Source organism: Mytilus trossulus, chromosome 8 (assembly GCF_036588685.1).
Source record: "Mytilus trossulus isolate FHL-02 chromosome 8, PNRI_Mtr1.1.1.hap1, whole genome shotgun sequence".
Lineage (NCBI taxonomy): Eukaryota > Metazoa > Mollusca > Bivalvia > Mytilida > Mytilidae > Mytilus > Mytilus trossulus.
In genome coordinates this window covers 38791240-38811447 of record NC_086380.1, presented here as the reverse complement: position 1 = coordinate 38811447, position 20208 = coordinate 38791240, and the positions used below count along the sequence as shown (strand labels likewise).

The 20208-nt window shown below is 29.9% G+C and overlaps 2 protein-coding genes across 5 annotated transcripts; one reads left to right on the top strand and one right to left on the bottom strand.

Moving 5' to 3' along the window:
• Nucleotides 1–1313: 1313 nt before the first annotated feature.
• On the bottom strand, nucleotides 1314–14149 carry LOC134680924 (uncharacterized). 4 transcript variants are annotated; one of them, XM_063540236.1, is made up of 8 exons: nucleotides 14011–14149; nucleotides 12415–12472; nucleotides 11724–11840; nucleotides 10690–10839; nucleotides 10122–10148; nucleotides 8275–8340; nucleotides 6755–6843; nucleotides 3524–3743 (listed from the first exon to the last, which is right to left on the bottom strand). In XM_063540236.1, exons 2-7 carry the CDS (start codon nucleotides 12421–12423, stop codon nucleotides 6799–6801), a joined length of 414 nt encoding a protein of 137 aa, XP_063396306.1. In that variant the 5' UTR covers nucleotides 12424–12472; nucleotides 14011–14149; the 3' UTR covers nucleotides 3524–3743; nucleotides 6755–6798. The 4 variants fall into 4 exon arrangements, with proteins under 4 accessions (XP_063396302.1, XP_063396303.1, XP_063396304.1 ...); XM_063540232.1 differs by lacking the exon at nucleotides 6755–6843 and having other exon boundaries at nucleotides 1314–3743; XM_063540233.1 differs by lacking the exon at nucleotides 6755–6843 and having other exon boundaries at nucleotides 1314–3743; nucleotides 14000–14123.
• A 129-nt stretch (nucleotides 14150–14278) lies between these two features.
• LOC134680925 (intraflagellar transport protein 22 homolog) lies at nucleotides 14279–18918 on the top strand. Its single transcript, XM_063540237.1, has 6 exons — nucleotides 14279–14418; nucleotides 16476–16558; nucleotides 16943–17023; nucleotides 17457–17555; nucleotides 17927–18027; nucleotides 18679–18918. The coding sequence occupies exons 1-6, from the start codon at nucleotides 14377–14379 to the stop codon at nucleotides 18831–18833; spliced, it is 561 nt and encodes a 186-aa protein (XP_063396307.1). The 5' UTR covers nucleotides 14279–14376; the 3' UTR covers nucleotides 18834–18918.
• The last annotated feature ends 1290 nt before the right edge of the window (nucleotides 18919–20208 follow it).

Sequence of the window (20208 nt, the reverse complement as noted above, 5' to 3'; positions counted from 1 at the left end):
ACCCTTACCCTTATGATGCTTGTAATCCTAACCCTAATGATGTATGTAACCCTAATTCTAATGCTGTTTGTAACCCTTACCCTAATGACGTCTGTAACCCTGAAGTCTAATGTTATCTGTAACCCTAACCCAAATGAAGTCTGCAACCCTAACCCTTGTGATGCTTGTAATCCTAACCCTAATGGGGACTGTAGCCCCCTCTAACGAAGTCAGTGTCCCGCTTTATAAAAATTTATTCATTCACCACTTTTGATAACTTTTTATAAAAACAAATGATTAGAAAAGTTACTTTTTGAAAACTGTAAAAATGCTATAATTACTGAAGCTTTTGACAAGGAACAGAGATGCAAAACAATGGAATTAGAAATGCAGAGATAATGATGCAAATGCTTATAAAATATAGTCCTATTCTATATTGGACTTGACTTTTAATGTCAAAACCAGGTGTAGGCGTCACGGCAAATACATATGTACAAGAAAATACAATTATATTCTACTTCACGGTGTTCATATGAATATTATAAATTAACTGTTAACAAAACTTTTATTTTTTGGAATACTTAGGCTTTTCTACCTCAGGAATAGATTACCTTAGATGTAGTTGGCAAAACTTTTGGTTCTCAATGCTCTTCAACTTCATAATTTATTTAGCCATTGTTTTTTTATTCGAGTGTCACTGATGTCTTTTGTAGACAAAACGTGCGTCTGGCGTAAATATAAAATTTCAATCCTGGTATCTATAATGGGTTTATTATAGTCAAGTATTGGTAGACCAAACTACTCACAATCAAAGTGAGCAAGCAAATACACATTCTTAAGATTGAAAATGAAATAAATGTTTATCTGGCCTCCACAAAATTTTCCCCAGTGATAGCAAGAACAGAGATGCTGGATGATAGAAAATGAAATTTGGGTGATGATCAGGTGAAATAAATCTGAAAGAGATTCAACAAGAATGACTGCTGGACAATATACTCTGGTGGATAGTTGTCTAATTAGCTATCATACCAAATATGTGTTTTTTGATATACTAGTACTGTTAATTCAGAAATTATTGTGTGCATTTATTATTGTGATTTCTGAAGATTGAACAATAATGTGAGATTTATTACTGAGATTTCAAGAGAATCTGCATACAAATACATGTATCAGATATCAGCATACAAGTTATTATTGTGATACTCACCCAGTCACATTATTAACAATTGTTTATGAATTTTAAGTACAGCAACATATGACAGAGGCTGAGATAAGCAAAATGTTGTACCTTCTTTTTGTATCTTATTTATAAAAGGAGAAATAATAAAAATAAATGTACAATATTTGAGTTTATTAAATATCTAAATAAATAACAATGCTTATAACAATGGACGGTAAAATATTTCGTTGGTCACATCTCATATACAATAACAATAAATAATGCTGATCACATGACCAATGGGGTTACGTAGATCAATTTCTCTTTTCAAAAATCATAAAATATACTGAATATTCACAACTTTAAAGCTCAACAATGTTGTCACTACTAAAATTAAAAGAAAACAGTATGTTGTTGTCATTACTTAATCTAAAAATAAAGTGTCTACCTGCCCCTGATGAAAATTTCATTATGTATTCTTTCATAACAAAATATGAACAAAAGTAGATATTAGGCCAGTCAATGAGAAACAAAACCTAAATATCATGTCTGTTGTCTACTTCAGTTTTATAAAATAATAAAAGCAACCCAATAACAACAATAAAACCAACAGAAATATATTTATATTACCAATTTCATTTTTTTCCAATTAATTATTTTCCAAAAAAATAAATCATTTATTTTAAACAAAGCAATTTTAATTAAATTTCTCAATAAGTAAATAAAATGTAGACAGACTAAAGACATATCTATACTACAGAACAACCAATCCTTTTACAAATCAATAAACATTGTATTAAGGTGGTACCTAACACTACAGGGAGATAACTCTGTCAAGTCAGCTTAACATTTTAATAACGTTGTGTTGTAAAGGGAATATCAAGCTTCTCATTGATCAAAATTGAAGTTTGTCAAACTGCTATATAACCAGTGTAATTTTTCTGACAAAACGGTTGGTTCAAAATTTTTGAAATTTTTATTCTTTTGTTAAAGGGTCAAAGTGAATACTGTAAATTCAGAAATTATTGCGAGGTTTTTATTATTGCGAATAATGCGACTGAGTTGTAAACGCAATAATTAAAACTCGCATTTAGTAATATTTTAACTTAATTAAGCTTGACTTTTCTCAAAATCGTAAAAAATAAAATCGCATGCAAGTTTTAAATGACAAAATCGCAATAATAAATGCACGCAATAATTTTTGAATTTACAGTACATTGTCAAAATTTTATGAAAATTAAACGAGCCAAATTAATTATAGTGAAAGTGTTGGGTACCACCTTAACATGAACACTGACTTTTACTTTTTTTTTTAACTTTTACTATACCTTTTCTTCATTATTGTTTTACAAAAGTGAGAGAAAATAAATTGCTGACTTGAAGAATTAGTTTAGGTCGATAAGCCTTTCTTTTCATTTTATCCTACTCAAACCATTTATCCAGATTTTGTGGTATGAAGAACATATCAAAAATAAATTCTTATAAAGATGTTTAAGTGTTAAAGGCAAGAAACCTTACATGAAGTATCCAAATAAAAAAGAAATGATTTGTATGAAGAATAAAAAGTCAACACAATAGCACTAAAGCAAATATCCTGTATATCACTGATTCATACATTCTACAATCACAACACAAGAACTTCAATTTGGAAAGATAAATTCAAAATATTTGACCACTGCCAAGTACACGTTTTGAATTTAAATTTATATGAATTGTGCAAGAAAAAATTCAATGAAAAAGGAAAATGTTTAGCACCATCACCTGCAGAGAGTTGGCATGTTTTACTTATCACAACACAAAATGAGATTCATATAATACAAGTATTTTGATTATTAAGATCATAAATATGTTAAAATTGTTTCATGAGATAAAATATTTTTAATAAACAAAATGAACTTTAATTTGTTTACATAACAGGTTTCTTTAAGTATTATCGAGAAAACAACAATGGGTTTGTTCTATTTCTATTTAATATTGTTAAACCTCAAATACATGTACTTATTTAAAAAAAAAAGATGAAGCTCATTCATAAAATTAAATTCTAGATTCTGACAATCATTTCAAAATACTTCCTCTTTGAGACTGTTGAAAAGGAGGGAAAATGCAAGTCTGCTTGATAAAAAAAAAAGTCAGAGATATACATGTATTCATTTGCAACTCTAAAAATAAGATATGTAGGAAAAGACACCAGATATGTTTTATTTCCATGAAAAAAACACACTTTAGAACTTACTCTAGTGGCCTGCTTCGTTTAACTCTAAATACTGACAATAATTTTTACATAAAAAATTATGTCTGTGATTATCAAATATTTAAAACTCCTTTAATTTTTTTAAAATTTAAACAAAAAATTAACAAACAAATATGAAATACAAATGGATTTTCTTTTCCATTAAATATTTATAACTTGAACCACAGTTGAAGGTTCTCGTCCAGATTTAGTACGACTAGGCATACTCCTTGCTGAGTTCACTTGCATCATTTGAAAGTCAGAATGTTCTCGCTCACTTGTTGTTGTTCTCAAATTGACCTCAAAACAACAAAAGTTGAAATGATTACACTTGACATCACACGGCAATACACAACAAGTATCTTCTTTCTCGTCCTACAATTATATACAAGTACAAATTAAGTTTCTTCAAAGCTGTTTTTTTATGGGTCTATATAGTTGACATGAATGTTTAAGATCACACTTCAGACTTCTTGAAACTAGAAAACATTTCATCTGATATTTGTTTGTACAAACTGTGGCTACTATTAAATATATAATTAGAATCAAGTATTGAAAATTGTCTTATAAATGATTCTATTTTAACTGTAGGGCAAGATCTCAACTTGAACCTTATTTGTTTGAGAAGTTGAGTTTCTAGAATAAAGTCACACATTTTTGGGATACATGTTTTGCTAATTTTCCCTGAAACATTTTGTATTTATGAAGAAATAAATGTCATTTATTGGTTTTTTTTATTGCCATTCATTGATCTTTCTAACAACATACTGATCCTTATGTACTTTTTCTTGTTATTATATTACAGTATTTTGTGATAGGTATATTTTCATGATAAAAACTGTCAATTGATCAGCTAGTGTCATGTGCATGCATACACCCTATGGATTTATAACTCTTCATGTTTGTTAACCTGATAAAACTTTAACTGAATCGTGAAACCAGTAAAGCAATCATGATCAATAACAAAATAGTACATGCTGAAATGTTACTCCTGTTTAACAGATCATGACTAAATTTATGTCTTTTAGATAAAGATTTGATTTATATAGTTTCATAAGTTATATTTCCATGAAATAAAGTTTAAGTCAGACGAACCCTGCATTATGTACACTTACAATCATTCATTTCTAACACCAAATATATTTGACCTATTGCTTAAAGTATATGTGAAAGAAGATAACTGTCAAAATTTAATGTTAACTATAAAGGGCAATAACTCCTTAAGGGGTCAACTGACCATTTTAGTCATGTTGACTTATCTGTAGATCTTACTTTGCTTAACATTATTGCTATTTATCTCTTTCAATAAAAATATTCAAGATAATAACCAAAAACAGCAAAATTTCCTTATAATTACTTATTCAGGGGCAGCAACCCCACAACAGGTTGTCCAATTCATCTGAAATTTTCAGGGCAGATAGATCTTGACTTGACAAAAAAGTTTACTCATGTCAGATTTGCTGTAAATGCTATGGTTTCATAGTTATAAACCAAAATATACATTTTACCCATATTCAATTTTTAGCCATGGAGGCCATCTTGGTTGGTTGGCCAGGTCACCAGACACATTTTTTAAACTAGATACCTGCATGATGATTGTGGCCAAGTTTTTTGTTGTTGTAAATGTTAACGAAGCCAAATGATGACGACTCCAGACGACCTCGGACACCAAATGATGAGAAAAGCTTACTTGGCCCTTGGGCCAGGTGTGCCAACAAAATTGCTCAACTCAAAAATACATATAAAAAGAAAAATATCAAGCACATAAAAAAACATATGCATATTTATAGGAGACATCTTGGCCATGAATTATAAACAGAGGCTGTGATAAATTACATTGTTACAAAACTGATTTTCTATGAATATTTAACCTGTTTAGCTACAATTATAAAACTTGCACATCAAAACTCTCCATATCTTTTTCTTTATGCAACAATACCCATTCCATTTCTTATATTCAGTTAAACCAATAAAAAGTCATTCACACATTGTCTACAAGTAACACACATTCATTCACATATTGTGTACAAGTAACACACATTCATTCACACATTGTGTACAAGTAACACACATTCATTCACACATTGTGTACAAATAACACATATAAATATAATGGCTTAATTAAGACAAGTAAAAAGTAAACTTTTACACCAAATAGTTAACTTTTAAGTATTTTTGTTTTAATCTGCAAAACCAATTTTACCTAATAAACCATGCATATTTTCATGCAGCTGATTGTCAGCTTGACTAAAAATTAATGTTCTATTTCTAAATACCAACCCATTCAAGCAACTGTTACCTCCACATATTTATTTAAACAAATGACCAATGTCCATTAATGTATATATTTCAATGTGCTATTTTCTGCACCTAATTTTAGTCATGCTACATGTATATAAAGAAGCAAAAATAAAACAGACCATCTCAAAATGTGATAGGGTTCAAAATGAAGCCCTTTGACCGACAATTTTTAAATTAAATCATATCCTGTGATTACAGATCTAGACCATATATAAGTAATTGAGTGCGAATATTTACAAGAGAAATTTTCTAAAATTAATGTTGTTTTTATCTATAAAAAATATATAACCTTATTTCTTTTCATGCCATATCTAAAGGTATTTTCAAATCATTTGCAAACAGAAATACAGGAAATGTATCTCATTTAATTAATCTTTGTTGACAAACATACATATGAAAATATTATCCATGCAAGTTCTTGGTTCTTAAAATATATATCAACCAAACCACATATATTAGCATCAACACGGTTTGATTTTGAGATGATCCTTAAATAATATGAGATTGTTAGAATATAATTAAAATAATATACATGTTTAAATATAGCTAATTTCTACTCTACGGTTAGTAATGATTATAAAAAGAGATTAATATGTTAGTTTAAGCACCGTCAAACCCATTATAAATCTGAAAGATGTTATAATCACATTTCACTGTACAAATCTATTAATATATTTCTGGAAGTTTGTGTACTTTTTTAAATTTTAACATTAACAGGAGTGTTACATAATTGGAATCAAATTAATTATCAGACAAACAGGATTTTTGTTAAGTAGCATATACTTTATAATTAAAATGTCTTTATAAAACATTTTTGTAAAATAGATAAGGTTCCAGGTTAAATATTAAATGTAAATTTGACAAAATCTGTTATGGTTTTCAAACAATACATGCCATGAAATTTTTAACAAAATAAACGATAGTGAAATAATTGCATTTTGCCGTGTATTCAAAGATTTGTACATGTGAAATGTTGTAAGCTCATGCTTCCTACAAGCAGTGCTACGTCTTGTAAAAGCAAGCAAAGAAACAGTGATGAGACAGGAGTGGAGAAGTCTGGTGAGAATATTCACACAAATACTTACTCAACTATAAGTAATTTATATATTATTGTTACCATGGAAATATGTCACGTGACATTTTGAGATTGTAGAGTTCCACATTCATTGCACCACTGTATAGAAGAAAAACAATATTACAGTAAAACCTTGATAACACAAATGTCTTCTTTTTTTAAGATTTAAAGTTCAAACCCTACATTTTAAGGGAAATTAAGAGCTGATTTGACAATGTTTTTATTTTCCTGAAATTTTATTTGCATTACCCTTTAATTCCTTGAATTATTTACCTTTTTTTAATTTACCCAATTTATATAAAGAACAATTCGATTCATATTTTACAAATACGTTGTGTAACTAATTTATTAATAGCAAGGACAAACAAATTGTAACGGAATCCCTTCAAATCCAGAAAAAAAAATGAAATCATAACTTTGTAAGCACTGCATCACCATCAAGTGTGCAAGGTCATTTTGGAAAACTGATATTGATCCAAGAATGGGCAACCCTCATAACTGGACAGTTGGAACCCAGAATTTGAAGAAAAGGTGTGGATGCACATGTCTTTATATTCAGAAGTATGTATGAATATTCCAAAAGGAAATCACATTTTTGTGAAGTGAGAGGAAAGTCCCATACCAACCACAGCTTTTAAGTTCAAGTTACAGAGCTGGCCATGCGGTCATAAAAATTTGAAGCTAAATCATCATACTCTGACTTTTCAGAATTTAACTAAAAAAATGCTGGATTTGGGTTTCAATCATACATTTTGTACTTGTACAGGGTAAAGTTTTATGACCGCAGGCCCTGAATAGAGATCAGAGAAGTAACCCTCGGAATATTGAGTATATATAATATCTCATCTAAAAATTGATTTCTGTGTACCTCATATAGTTCTCCTTCCTTTAATTAATGAACATGAATATTCATATTTGTTAGTTAATCTTCTATAAAAATGTATCATGCATAACTTTTGAAAAATATAAATTGTAATAAAATCATCAGTCATTTCTAAATGCCATGCATGAAATATGCCATCAAATTTCTCTAATAAAAATACAACGGTATATGAGTAATCCATGCTGCCTTATTGCTGAACTTATATTTATTTCCTAATCCAGTAATGGTATTTAATTGACAAAATGCATGAGAAAACCTTTACCTAATGCCTTATCACTTATCGATATTAATTTTCCCATACAGTATCAGTAATGGTTTGAATTGTCAAATTATAACTTTTAAAAAAGGTTATTTACTTGTATCATTACATGTATTTGGCAGAAATGAGAAAATGTATAATTGAAATACTGCAATTTCTAATCATTTAAAGTTAACTTTTTTAAACTCCTTACCTTGAATTTGGAAAAAAATTATATTCATCAACGTGCATAACTCTAGGAAATAGGGTTATGACATAGACACAGTTCCACATTATAACCCAATGATTATAACCTAACAAATATTTAATCTGATCCTACCATTTGACAACTTAACAAGGAACAAACAATATTAAAAGTGTAAGATTTTTTGCAATGGTTTTTACTTACATTTGTACAACAATTATTTGGACCTGCAAAACATTGGCACAGCAAAATATCTACACAACTCACATTCTGAAAAAAAAATATTTTCATAAAGTTTCATTTTAAAAATATTTTGTTTCCAAGCTCTGAATGGCATTATTTTCCTCAAATTGTGTTCCTTACGAAAAGCCCATTTTGTATGAAAATACCAAAGGAGTCATATAATACAAATGTACAAGATTGATAAATTCATTTTTATATATATCCCGTATTGAAAAGGGGGTAGATGGATTGGGGCTAATCATCAGAGTCTCAGTAAAAGCATTGCACATGTCATCTATCACATGAAATAAATATTGTACTAGAAATTACTACTATACATGTACATGTTTTATAGAACAATTGATATCATAAATGTAAAGTAAACATTTTATAGTGAAAAATCTTTAACACAGAAGTACTAATTAAAGGTACCAAATTTGAGGATTTCGAATGATGTTACACACCAGAACTTAAATAATCATTTCAAATGTCAAATTCAGTAAGATTGGGCACCAAATTTAGGAAATTTAATAGATTAGTACATGTATTACCAAAATATAAATTTAAATATCCAGAGACACTTCAGCCAAAGAAAACATCTTTCATTAAATACCTCTATGCACTTTATAGCTAGTAACAATATTATTTTCACTCATTCAGTGAATGATTCATGTTTGTCAGATTGAAAATGTATGCCCTTTAAAATAAATTGTGAAATGTTTGAACTTAAAAAATTAATCAAATTGATGATACATACAACTTATAACAAAACATTTTAACACAATAGAACAAAAAATAAAAAAATTATATAAACTGGAAAAGGTAGAATGAAATCAAAACTAAAAGGGATGAGAAACAAAAAAATATTAATATGGATGAAAACAAATTACAAAAATTGTAAAGATCAATATAAACAATATCTAAATGTTTAGCCCTATCATATTCTTTGTGTGCCTGTCCCATGTCAGGAGCTTTTAAATCATTTGTTGTAGTTGCTTTATGTCTGACATAATTATGCCCTATTTTTTTCTGTCTACTATTGCATTGTATAAATAAGGCTGTTAGTTTTCTGTAATGAATTGTTTCAAATTTTTTATGTTGAGTACTTTTAAATCTTGTATATTGTTTTTTCTCATTGTTGAAAGACATACAGTGACCAGTACATTTTGTAATTGCTTTCATCTTAATCATTTGAACTCTTTGGAATAGTTGTCTCATTTGCAATCATACATGTACATCTCCTTTTTTTTAGCTAATTTTTTTTAAAAGAAATGTATTGACTTATTTTCCTGTCTAAAAGATCATTTTTTTTTAATTTTCGTTTTTATGTAAATAATAACTGAAGAGATCATATAGATTTTTTTTCAATATATATGAATTTAAATGATAACATAACCAGCTACATAAAAAAAGTAGGACCTTAGTTGCCATGTAATCTGGAAATGAATTCCATGTATATAACTATATAAGTGGACAGATCATTCCAGCTTATCATTATATTCATATTAGAAATGCTTAGTGTGACTGAATTATGGACCATTTCAAAAATATAGAAGAATGCTACATTATTTTCAGGTATAAAACATGATACATGTATGTTTACATGTATGTGATGTTATGGTTCATTTGCTATAGGTGTTTACCTTTACTGTTACACAAAGTGTATATTTTACACCTTCCCTAAAATAACTGTTAAAAATAAATAAAAACATTACGTTTAACCATATCAAATTTATCTGGTTATTAACAAAATTATTGAATACTGGTAACTGTCATTCAGTTTCAATACAATAACAAACAAAGAGAACATAGAAACATGATTGTAATACCCTTTCTCTCCAATATTGCTGCACCGTCTGAAAACATACTTGTCATAAAAACATGTCTTTTTACATTTAAATAATCTGAAATTTAAAGAATAGCAATGACTCTGTCTCATAAAACAAACAAGCTTTTAATCTATTGATTGATTGTCAAATCATTGTATATCTGAAATAAATAAATGAATTTTCAAAATTGTATAAAGAATTTATATTCATCAAAAGGGACTGGGCATGGGATTAGTGAAGATGTCTAAATTATTGCAATCATGCATGCATGCTGTATCAAACTTTGGCTGAAATTGAACTTTTCTAATGCTCTCGTTAATGTTCTGACTAAAACTAATATTTTTCACTACTTTTTTATAATATCATGCATGTACATTATTTTACATACCTTTAATACAATAAATCAGTAAAAAGCTGTTAAATTTTTCACCAATGCAATAAAATGATAAAGCCAGTATCTTACTGGTTTCAAACCCCAAGTCTTTAAAAACTTTAAAACTGCTCCTTTATTTATTCTAACCCTTCATTCTTAACTTTTTGACATGACTTTGACACCCGATCACCATACCTTTCTATTAGGACATAATTTGTCCAAACATCTATTCAGACTAGGATCACAGTCACAGCTCTGAGAAACATTCACACAACATGTACATTCCAAGGGTTCTTCTGTTCCACATAAATTACACTTGCAGCAATTTTCACAAATGTTATGTCTCTAAATATAGAAATAAATTAATGAGTCAATATAAATACGTGTATAAACAAGATTGCACAAATTTTCTTCCTAAGTATGTCAGCATTCATAATTTTAAATGTCTAAAACAAAAGTTGGATTTTCTCATTGTTAGGCCAATCAGTGCACTATAAGTGATTACATACACTTCCTTTGGTGACTGGTGGAAAGTTGTGCATTTACATGTATCTTTGTCAATCATACAATATCTCTTTTATATCTATATTCATTATATTTACAGCTGTACCATTAAAGCAGCATATATCTATCAAATAGTTCTAATATTGCATCAAATTGTGACACTTGTAAAAACAAATTCAGCAAGCTTCTTCTACTAAAATGTATTTTTTCATAATTTGTTTCTCTGAAATTCTCTCGATTTCAAATTGTCTTAATTTAAATCATTCATTTGTCATTGTCAAACATTGTAAACACAGTGGAGTTCAATTTTTTTTGTTCATTTGTTTCTTATAACACTATTTGAGAAAAACAATGTAATACCAAAATATTTTTTTTTAATCTCTAGTTTCTTTATACATGTATATCTGTCATAGATTTTGACTTCTGATAGCAAAAATGTGTATTATGATTACAGAGTCAATGTAAAGCCTCTGGCCTTTGTTAGTCTTGTACGTTATTTAGTTTGAGTTCACTTATATGTTTTGGAGTTTAGGATGACGTCCACTTTAAACTTAAGTTCTGAACTAGTACTCAATTTTATTTAGGGGCTAGCTGGGTGCCGGATTTTTTCGCTGCGTTAAAGACCCACTGGTGGCCTTCAGCTGTTATCTGCTCTTTGGTTGGGTTATTATATTATCTCTAAAACACATTCCCCATTTCCATTTTCAACTTAATTATTCACTTACACGAATAGCCCATCTAAGAACTAGTACACCTATAATTAACAATGTATAACACACAACAGATATGCACACAATGGCAGCAACTGGCAAGGCAAGGTCATTTGTACTTGGAGCACTTGTCTGAAATGAACAAAACTGATCATCAGTCAAAAAAAAATTCATACAAAAATAAAATAAAATATATAATTCATACAAGAACAAAATATATATATATAGAAAACAGAAGTATTTATACACAAAAAAATGTTTGATGAACTTAGTGATGTTATTGAGAAAGTTGATAGATTTGTTAGACCAAACATGCATTGTTTTTTATTTGGAGAATTTGGTGTGAAATACGGATGTTTAAAAGATTATATTTCATTTATTCCCACTATTTCAGAAAAACAAAATCATATTCATGTATGTGCACAGTTATTTACAAATGATTTATGTAACTAGGTTGCTGTCTCATTGATGTTATAATACATGAACACCATATTCTTCTATTGCGCTAACGATTATATATATTTTTTACTTGATTCTCAGTCTGTTAATTCTGAAAAAAAACAGACAGTTATACATGTAAATGTACTTCACTTCTAGGTAAAGGAACAATTGCATTTAGTTTGATTTCTAGCCAGAACCAAGCAACTGCTTTATGTTCCAATGAACTTTTCAATTTAAATAAATTATTAATTAGATATTTACTTACAGAAGACATTGTCTAGTTGTGCTTTAAACAATATTTATAAGAAACTTCCTTTTCCATCCTAAAATATAACAACAAACATTTTTTTAATAATTTCAGTTCCTTCAACCAATGGAGATTAACATTAGTTGGAAATGTATTAAGAATCTATAAATACAGGAAAATAAATCATTACACAGAGGATCTCATTGGGGTCTTAGCGTCGAGCGGCATTGGTCAAATTTGTTGTACGTATGAAAACAATATTATAAGAAGATGAAATCCCCTATATCAGTAGAAAAATCAATAATAATCATATACTAATGTCTATTGAACTCAAATTTGATTACTTTTATTTTCCAACATTTGCACAGAAATCTCCTTCTTTCTTCCTGTCTCCTTTGTCATGACACCAGACCAGTCTGTATGTTTAGCCAATAATTCACTCCAATGCCCCAGACTAGTGAAAACTTATATGGACTGGTATATTATTGCAAAACTTTGTTTGACAATGTTTGAGCCAATAAAAAAAATGTTGGAATATTGGTCTTTTCAGACGAGTAGTTGAAAAAATTTTTGGTGCAAATTGTGAGACTGTCTATCCGTAACAACAGGACCAATATTGGAAATTTTATGGTATATCTTTTTCTATTAGAACATTAAAATATGTCACAATTTAAAAAAAGAGTAATTGATACGGATTTCATACACCTTATCGCTATTTGTCGGCCATTGCTGGATATCACACAGGTTCCCGTAAAATTTTGAAGTCAGAAAATAAAATGTCTGACACCACAATGAAAAAGTTATTGTTGTATGCGCAGGGACAAAACTTAAAGGGAGCCCAGTCGCCCATGGCTCCTAGATTTTAAGCTGGGCCCCTCAACTTTCAGGTAAATATATATAGAAACTAATTATGAAATATCTGGTCTGGGCTCCCAGCTTGAAATTCCCAAGTTTAGTCCCTGATGCGTCAGAGTTCAAGCGGCCGGGTCAGCAGGGATTAGTGATAAGGTGGGTGATAAGGTGTATTCCCTTCCACATGTAGCTGTCAGGTAGTGCCTGTCTCATATTAATTAAGCAAACAAAGTCTTACAGGAAACAGGAAATTACATATGCTATCATAGCATCGAAAAGCAGGATACAGGATTCTGAAAAAAAACATTAAGCAGGATCCAGAATAATACACCTGATCGTTATTAGCCTACTCTGCCAGCCGACCCGGCCGCTTGACCTTTTGACGCATACAACAATCATTTTTCCATTGTGGCGTCAGATATTTTGTTTTAGTACGTCAAAATTTTACGGGAACCTGTGTGATATCCAGTAATGGTGGACAAATAGCGATAAGGTGTATACCCAGTACAAATAATATGGTTAGTGAAACTGGTTTAACTTGATCACTGATCAGAACCCTTATTTCTGTCCTCTTTCAATGTTTACAAATGCTTCATATTATTCTTCACACAATAAAACCTCTTGAAACTTAAAGAAGAAGGAGAAGAAACCTATTTATGCTGAATAAAAATTATAAACAAAATTTTTCATTAAAAAAACCCTCTAAAATACATTTAGCAGCAACATAAACATGTAAAAAAATATTCCATACATATATGGTACCTTGTAACATATGTGAAAATCAATGAAATATTTGAGAAATCAAACTTTTTACAAGACTCAGCATGATATAACTTTTGCGGCTTTCAATCTGAAAATTTGAGGTCACGTGATCAAACAAACCGTAAAAATGGTGTGTCGTAAAAAATATAACTTTTTAAATGCCTTATTTCCAAATTTTATCATTGTATGAGCGAACATAAATGACTATTGTATTGATGATTTATCAAAAAAATTCCTAACTCTCTCAAATTTAGAATATTATCAAATATTTACAATGTTCACCAGGTGGCGCTTTCATTCCACTTCCTTAGCGAGATGTACACATTCCTTCAATCTGTGAATAAGAAATAAGTCAGTTGCTGTAAAATGATGTTTAAAGTAAAAATTCTTGTTGTTGGACCTTGTGAGGCAAGTTTCATAACAATTCAGCTGTGACCTAAGTTTTTGAAATATATAATTTTCCAGATAAGGTTTTCAAGGGGGTTTAAAAACTGAAACTGAAAGAAGAGCGGGGGTACAAGTCAAATCGGCACCTGGTCAAATCGGCACCCATAGAAAAAGTCAAATCGGCACCTGGTTAAATCGGCATCTAGTCAAATCGGCACCTATTTAAAGTCAATTTTGCATCCAATAATATTTGATATAATATATGGGACTATTATGCTAAGTAAGTAATTTTAGAATACTAGCATAATAGTCCCATATATATATAAATAATTTTAAAAATGTATAAATTCGATCACAATTATTTTGGGGGTTGGATTTTATCATGCATTACATGTTAAAAAGCATCAAGCAGTAAAAATCATTTAAAGTTTTCTCAACATTATGTGACCAATGTTTTGATAAATTTCAATTAGTTAATAACTTTAATCAAGTACATATATAGTGAAAACACAATGTAACACTGGCTTTTGTTTCGCATATTTCTGTCATATTTTCACAACTATATGATACAATCTAATAGTGAGAATAAATACAAAAACATTATTAGACCACAAAAAGACTTTTTATGAATATATGTGGTACCTATCAGGAGAAAAATAGAATTTAAACCATTCAGGTATTCTCATTTCCATTGTGAGGACATGGATAATAGCACGAAATGTTATGTTAAACATGGCACTCACACCACATCTTCCTATATCTATATAAAGTATATAAATTTGAATTTAAAGATTGAACTAGAACATTTTTAAAGATAAACTTGTATCACCTGGTGTAAGAAAATGTGTGTCAAAAACTTATAATTTGTACAAAAACCCTGTACAAAGTTACATCTTGTACACAACATATACATTAAACAAATTTAACATGGGTGCCGAATTGACTTCAAGTGCCGATTTAACCAGGTGCCAATTTTACTATAGGTGCCGATTTGACTATACTGGGTGCCGATTTGACCAAGTGCCGATTTAACCAGGTGCCGATTTGACTAGAATTCCCTCCAAGAGTGAAATTATATTTGACAGGTGCTGCCAGATGAGCCCAAGAAAGTTTTGTAAAAATTGTCCACACTAAAAGCCGAGACAATGAGAGTTTGGAGTACTTAAAAGGCTATTATATTTTTTTTCTTTGATGCCTTATGTCGCAAGGCTATACACCTTATCTCTATTAGTCTACTCGGCCGACCGACCCAGCCACTCAACCTTTTGACACATACAACAATCACTTTTCCATTGTGGCGTCAAATATTTTGTTTTATGACGTCAAAATTTTACGGGAACCTGTGTGATATCCAGTAATGGCGGACAAATAGCGATAAGGTGTATTATAATTTTTTTCTTTGACGACTTACGCCGCAAGGATATTATAATATTTTTTCTTTGAGGCTGTACGTCGCAAGGCTATTATAATTATTTCTTTGACGCCTAAGCCTTACTTTGCAGGAAGTCGTCAAAGTAAATTTTTTTAAAAGCCTTCCAAGACGTCATTATTATTAGGACTAGATTGTGACGATATCTTACTAAAATATATACTCTTTAAAGGTAAATTTGTTAAAAATTCAAAACAAAAATTGCAACATCATATTTAAAATTCACACAATTTGTTATACAGTATAATCATGATAATGTGAAATTATATTGACATCCTTTGAATACTGGAAAGGCCAATCAAGACTTTAGTATACAAAATTAAGGATATGTCTTATGTTCCCCATATGAGCAGGATGAGACAACTCATTAACAGAAAACAAAATACATAAGCATGTACCATATACAAACATAAGTCAACATTTGACCATGGCCTTCCACAATAATTAAAGACAAATTATATAGAAATTTTAAAATGAGAAAATGAGAAAATTAATAGCCACAGTGTATATTATATATTTTACAGACATAAAGTACAGCACACACCGAGACTAAATCCCATTTCAGATTTCAGTGATTTATGAAGTCACACAATTTATGTTTATATATTTTGTAAAAGAAGATCTTGATAATTTTCTTTTTATTTTACAGAGTGGTAAAACTGTGTTAGCGAACTTCTTAGCAGATGCAACAGATACTTCTAGTGGTGAATACCATCCAACACAGGGATGCAGGTAAAAGCTAGCTGTATTATTGTCATTCAAAGCTCCAAATAAGTCAAAATTATTTACCATTTGAGAGCATAAGAACTTATAACGGTGTAAATAAATTACATGTACGGTACCAAAAAGACATCTTCCACCAGACACCAAATTTCAATGACGCTTTCATTTTCTGAATTTAAGATATATGTATTATTAAACTTAGTATTGTTAGTAATAAATTTAGTTTTGTTTGCATCAATTAGACATATTGGAAAGTAAATAAAAAATGACTGGCTTAATACCAACTCAAAACAACACTTGTTTCTACTGAATGTTTTTCTTGCTTTTTATGCTCCTGAATTTCCAATTGATGGATTTGTTTATTATGAAATAATTTAACATTCTTCTTTTCAGAATTTTAGAATTTGAAACAAACAACTTTAACAGTCGACAAAACATAGAAGTTGAATTATGGGATGTCAGTGGGGACAAAAAGTAAGATTTTATAATGTATAAGTCTATAAGATTGACATACCAAAATACTTACACTTTCAAAAACTGATTTGATTATAACAAGACATCTGTAATGAACAAAAGGAGATATATTGTAGAGGTGGTAGAAAAACAAACCACATTTTCCCAAATAAAAGACCAGGATTCTTGTATGACATTGAAAAAAGTCATTATAAATTATAATAATTTTGACAAACAGTGTCTTACTTATGTAGATGTGGATAAAGGGAGATTCATCTTTTATTAATAATGCAGTTTCTGAAAGGCAATTTCTTCAATTCTATTTAAACATTTATTTGAAACAGAATTAAGACAATATGTGTTAAATGAATGCTTACGCATATATTAAAAAAAAGGAATTTTTTTTGTGTGCATTATTTTGGTAAAATACACTTGAGCTATTTTCTGTTTTTAGATTTGAGTCATGTTGGCCAGCAATAGCAAAGGATACCAATGGAGTATTATTTGTATATAACCCAGACCAAGGAAGTCATGGACAAGACTTAGCAAAATGGTAGGTTATTAATTTATGAAATGCAAGTACTAGGCTATTTCCATCAGTCAAGGTTTGGACCTATATAGATCAACATACCGCTAACACACTGGTGGAACTGAGTCTAAAGGTTTATACAGTGTTAAAGGGAGATAACTCAAAATGAATAAATTCAAATCTGTTTTAATACATGACATACATGTACATCAGACATGCAAAGCATTTTTTCTTCTAGGTATTTTGCATTTTTAATTTATCTAAGTCTCTGTTTCACTACATTTAATTCAAAATCCCCGATTAAAGTGATACAGCTTATTTAATTTAAAGTTTGGAATTAAACATATAAGGTGAATACCATATTTGCTAGTTCATTTGATGATGTTGTTTTGCAGGCATGAGTGTTTTGTACAGAATCAGGGTTTAAAAGACAGTCAGTGTGCTGTATTTGCACATCACAAACCTGGTTCATCAGACAGGGAGCGTGCAGAACTCTGTAAGTAGTATTTGTAAATGATTTGATTGGTCATTTGATTACAGTAAATTCAGAAATTATTGCGTGCATTTATTATCGCGATTTTGTCATTTTAGACTTAAATGCGATTTTAATTTTTTCGATTTTCATCAAAATTCCTGTTTAATTCATATAAAACATTTCAAAGCAAGTTTAAATTATTGCGTTTAAACTCTGTCCCATTTTTCGCAATAATAAAAACCTCGCAATAATTTCTGAATTTACAGTATCAGGTTGTATAACTTATGAAGCAATTTGATGGTTGTCTCTTTTTATGCTAAAGTCTTCAGTGCAGGGGCGATGTTTTAGTCAAAGCTTCTTCCTAACTTTCCTATTTTACACATCATTTTGTTAACAAGGGAATAGTGTCTCACGTTGAATTATAAAGTTTAAGCTTTATTTTTACTACACCAAATTTAAAACAAAAGAAAATTAATCATCCTGTGAAGAGTTGGCTACAACAAACTACACAAAGGATCAAAAGACATATAAAGTGAAGTTTGTCAATAATTACATTTTGAGTTAATGCATAGTACCTGTTATTTTCAAAATGCTAGCTTTCTTTTTGTCTCTTTGATAATCACTTAGATTAATAATCATACTAATAAGGTACATATTTTCTGTCTGTTTCAGCTGGAGCCTTTAGCAATTTATCTGTAGTACAGACAAACATAGAAGAAGATGGGGAATCTGTTAGAGACAGTTTTAATAAGTTTTTATCTGGTTTACAAGGAATTATGTCAACAAACCGAGAACAAGAGGAACTTAGCATAATGAATCAACGATAATTTATGTCATTTGTTTATTTTGTATGTAGTTAATGTATTAAATGTTATATGTCTAAACAATTTGATATAAACTTTTTCTTTGAAAGGTTTCGCCTGAATATCTTTGCACAAGGAATTCTTCGAATCTGGAATATCTTTTATTCTGGAAAATTTATAATACATGTACATAATGAAAACTAATCAAACTAAAGAGGGTTAGCAAAGGTTCACGATCGCTTAACTATATTTTTAAAACATACATGTAATACATCCAACCCTATTAACCATGCATACATGGCTAACATTACTAAAAACAGTAAAAACATTTTTTTGTCAAAATATCTTCCTCTAACTTCTAATTTTTAAGAATGGCCCCTTATATAAAATCCTACATCCATGCATGACAACAGCTACTGTGAAAGAAAATTTGAAGATTATCAAGCTGATATTTAAACATCTAACCCTACTCTCTGATATCAGTTGCTGGCATGCTAATAAGATTTCAGACAAAAGTGTCATAAACAGTACAGAATCAGACAATCTAATGGATATAAGAAGATGTGGTATGAGTCCCAATGAGACAACTCTCCCTCCAAATAAAATATAATCATTATGGGTCAAGGTACATCCTTCAACACAGCATTGGCTCACACCAAACAGCAAGCTCTAAAGGGCCCTAAAAAAATACTAGTGTAAAACCAAAGATCTAATCTATATAAAAGAAAATGAGAAAAACTTATGAACCACATAAACAAACGACAACTACTAAGCATCATATTCCCAGAGGTGGATTTAGGGAGGGAAAAATTGGTTGCATATATAGGAAATCACTGAAGCGTGACTGGAGTGGGCCCCCTCTTAAGGCAGTCAGTGGGCCCCCACTTATGAAAATTTCTAGATCCGCCAGTGATTCCTGACTTAGGAGCGGTGCAAACAATTGCAGATACAGTTAAGGTTGCCTCATCTCTTGATTTATTTCTAAAAATTGACATTGAGTGTTTATCAAAAACAAAATAAAAATAATGACAAAAGAGATTATTTCAGCTTCCAATTGTGACCTTTCCTTTTCTATGAAGCAACATTCCAGCAATGTATGCATACTGAGTTTATATCTCCTGGTTAATACGATACTCAAAGGCTTGTATTTCCATTAAAGAGGGTTGCTGCTCACAAAGAAGCTATTAAACCAAGAGTTTCAAGTGATGAAATTGAAATCAGCCTTTTGTTAATATCACAGATGCTATCACAAGATGGTTGTACTCAGTCAATTTTTCTTAGATGTTCTTAAATATGTAGTTTAACAGATGATAGAGGATATGTTCCTAGAGTTATCCTGTCCCCTTTTCCAGAAAGTGACCTTCTGATTTTAATATATATTACCAGGTTTGTGCTTACA

Bases quoted from the DNA above. Each gene is read 5' to 3' on its own strand.
- LOC134680924 (XM_063540232.1), bottom strand. The intron at 10,149-10,689 runs GTATGGTGATCG...GTATGTTTTCAG, and splicing joins AATTATGTCCTAATAGAAAG to ACGGTGCAGCAATATTGGAG. The intron at 3,744-8,274 runs GTAAGTAAAAAC...ATATAATTGTAG, and splicing joins CAAATAATTGTTGTACAAAT to GACGAGAAAGAAGATACTTG.
- LOC134680925 (XM_063540237.1), top strand. From the start codon at position 14,377: ATGATGTTTAAAGTAAAAATTCTTGTTGTTGGACCTTGTGAG. The intron at 17,024-17,456 runs GTAAGATTTTAT...TTCTGTTTTTAG, and splicing joins GATGTCAGTGGGGACAAAAA to ATTTGAGTCATGTTGGCCAG. The intron at 18,028-18,678 runs GTAAGTAGTATT...TGTCTGTTTCAG, and splicing joins CAGGGAGCGTGCAGAACTCT to CTGGAGCCTTTAGCAATTTA.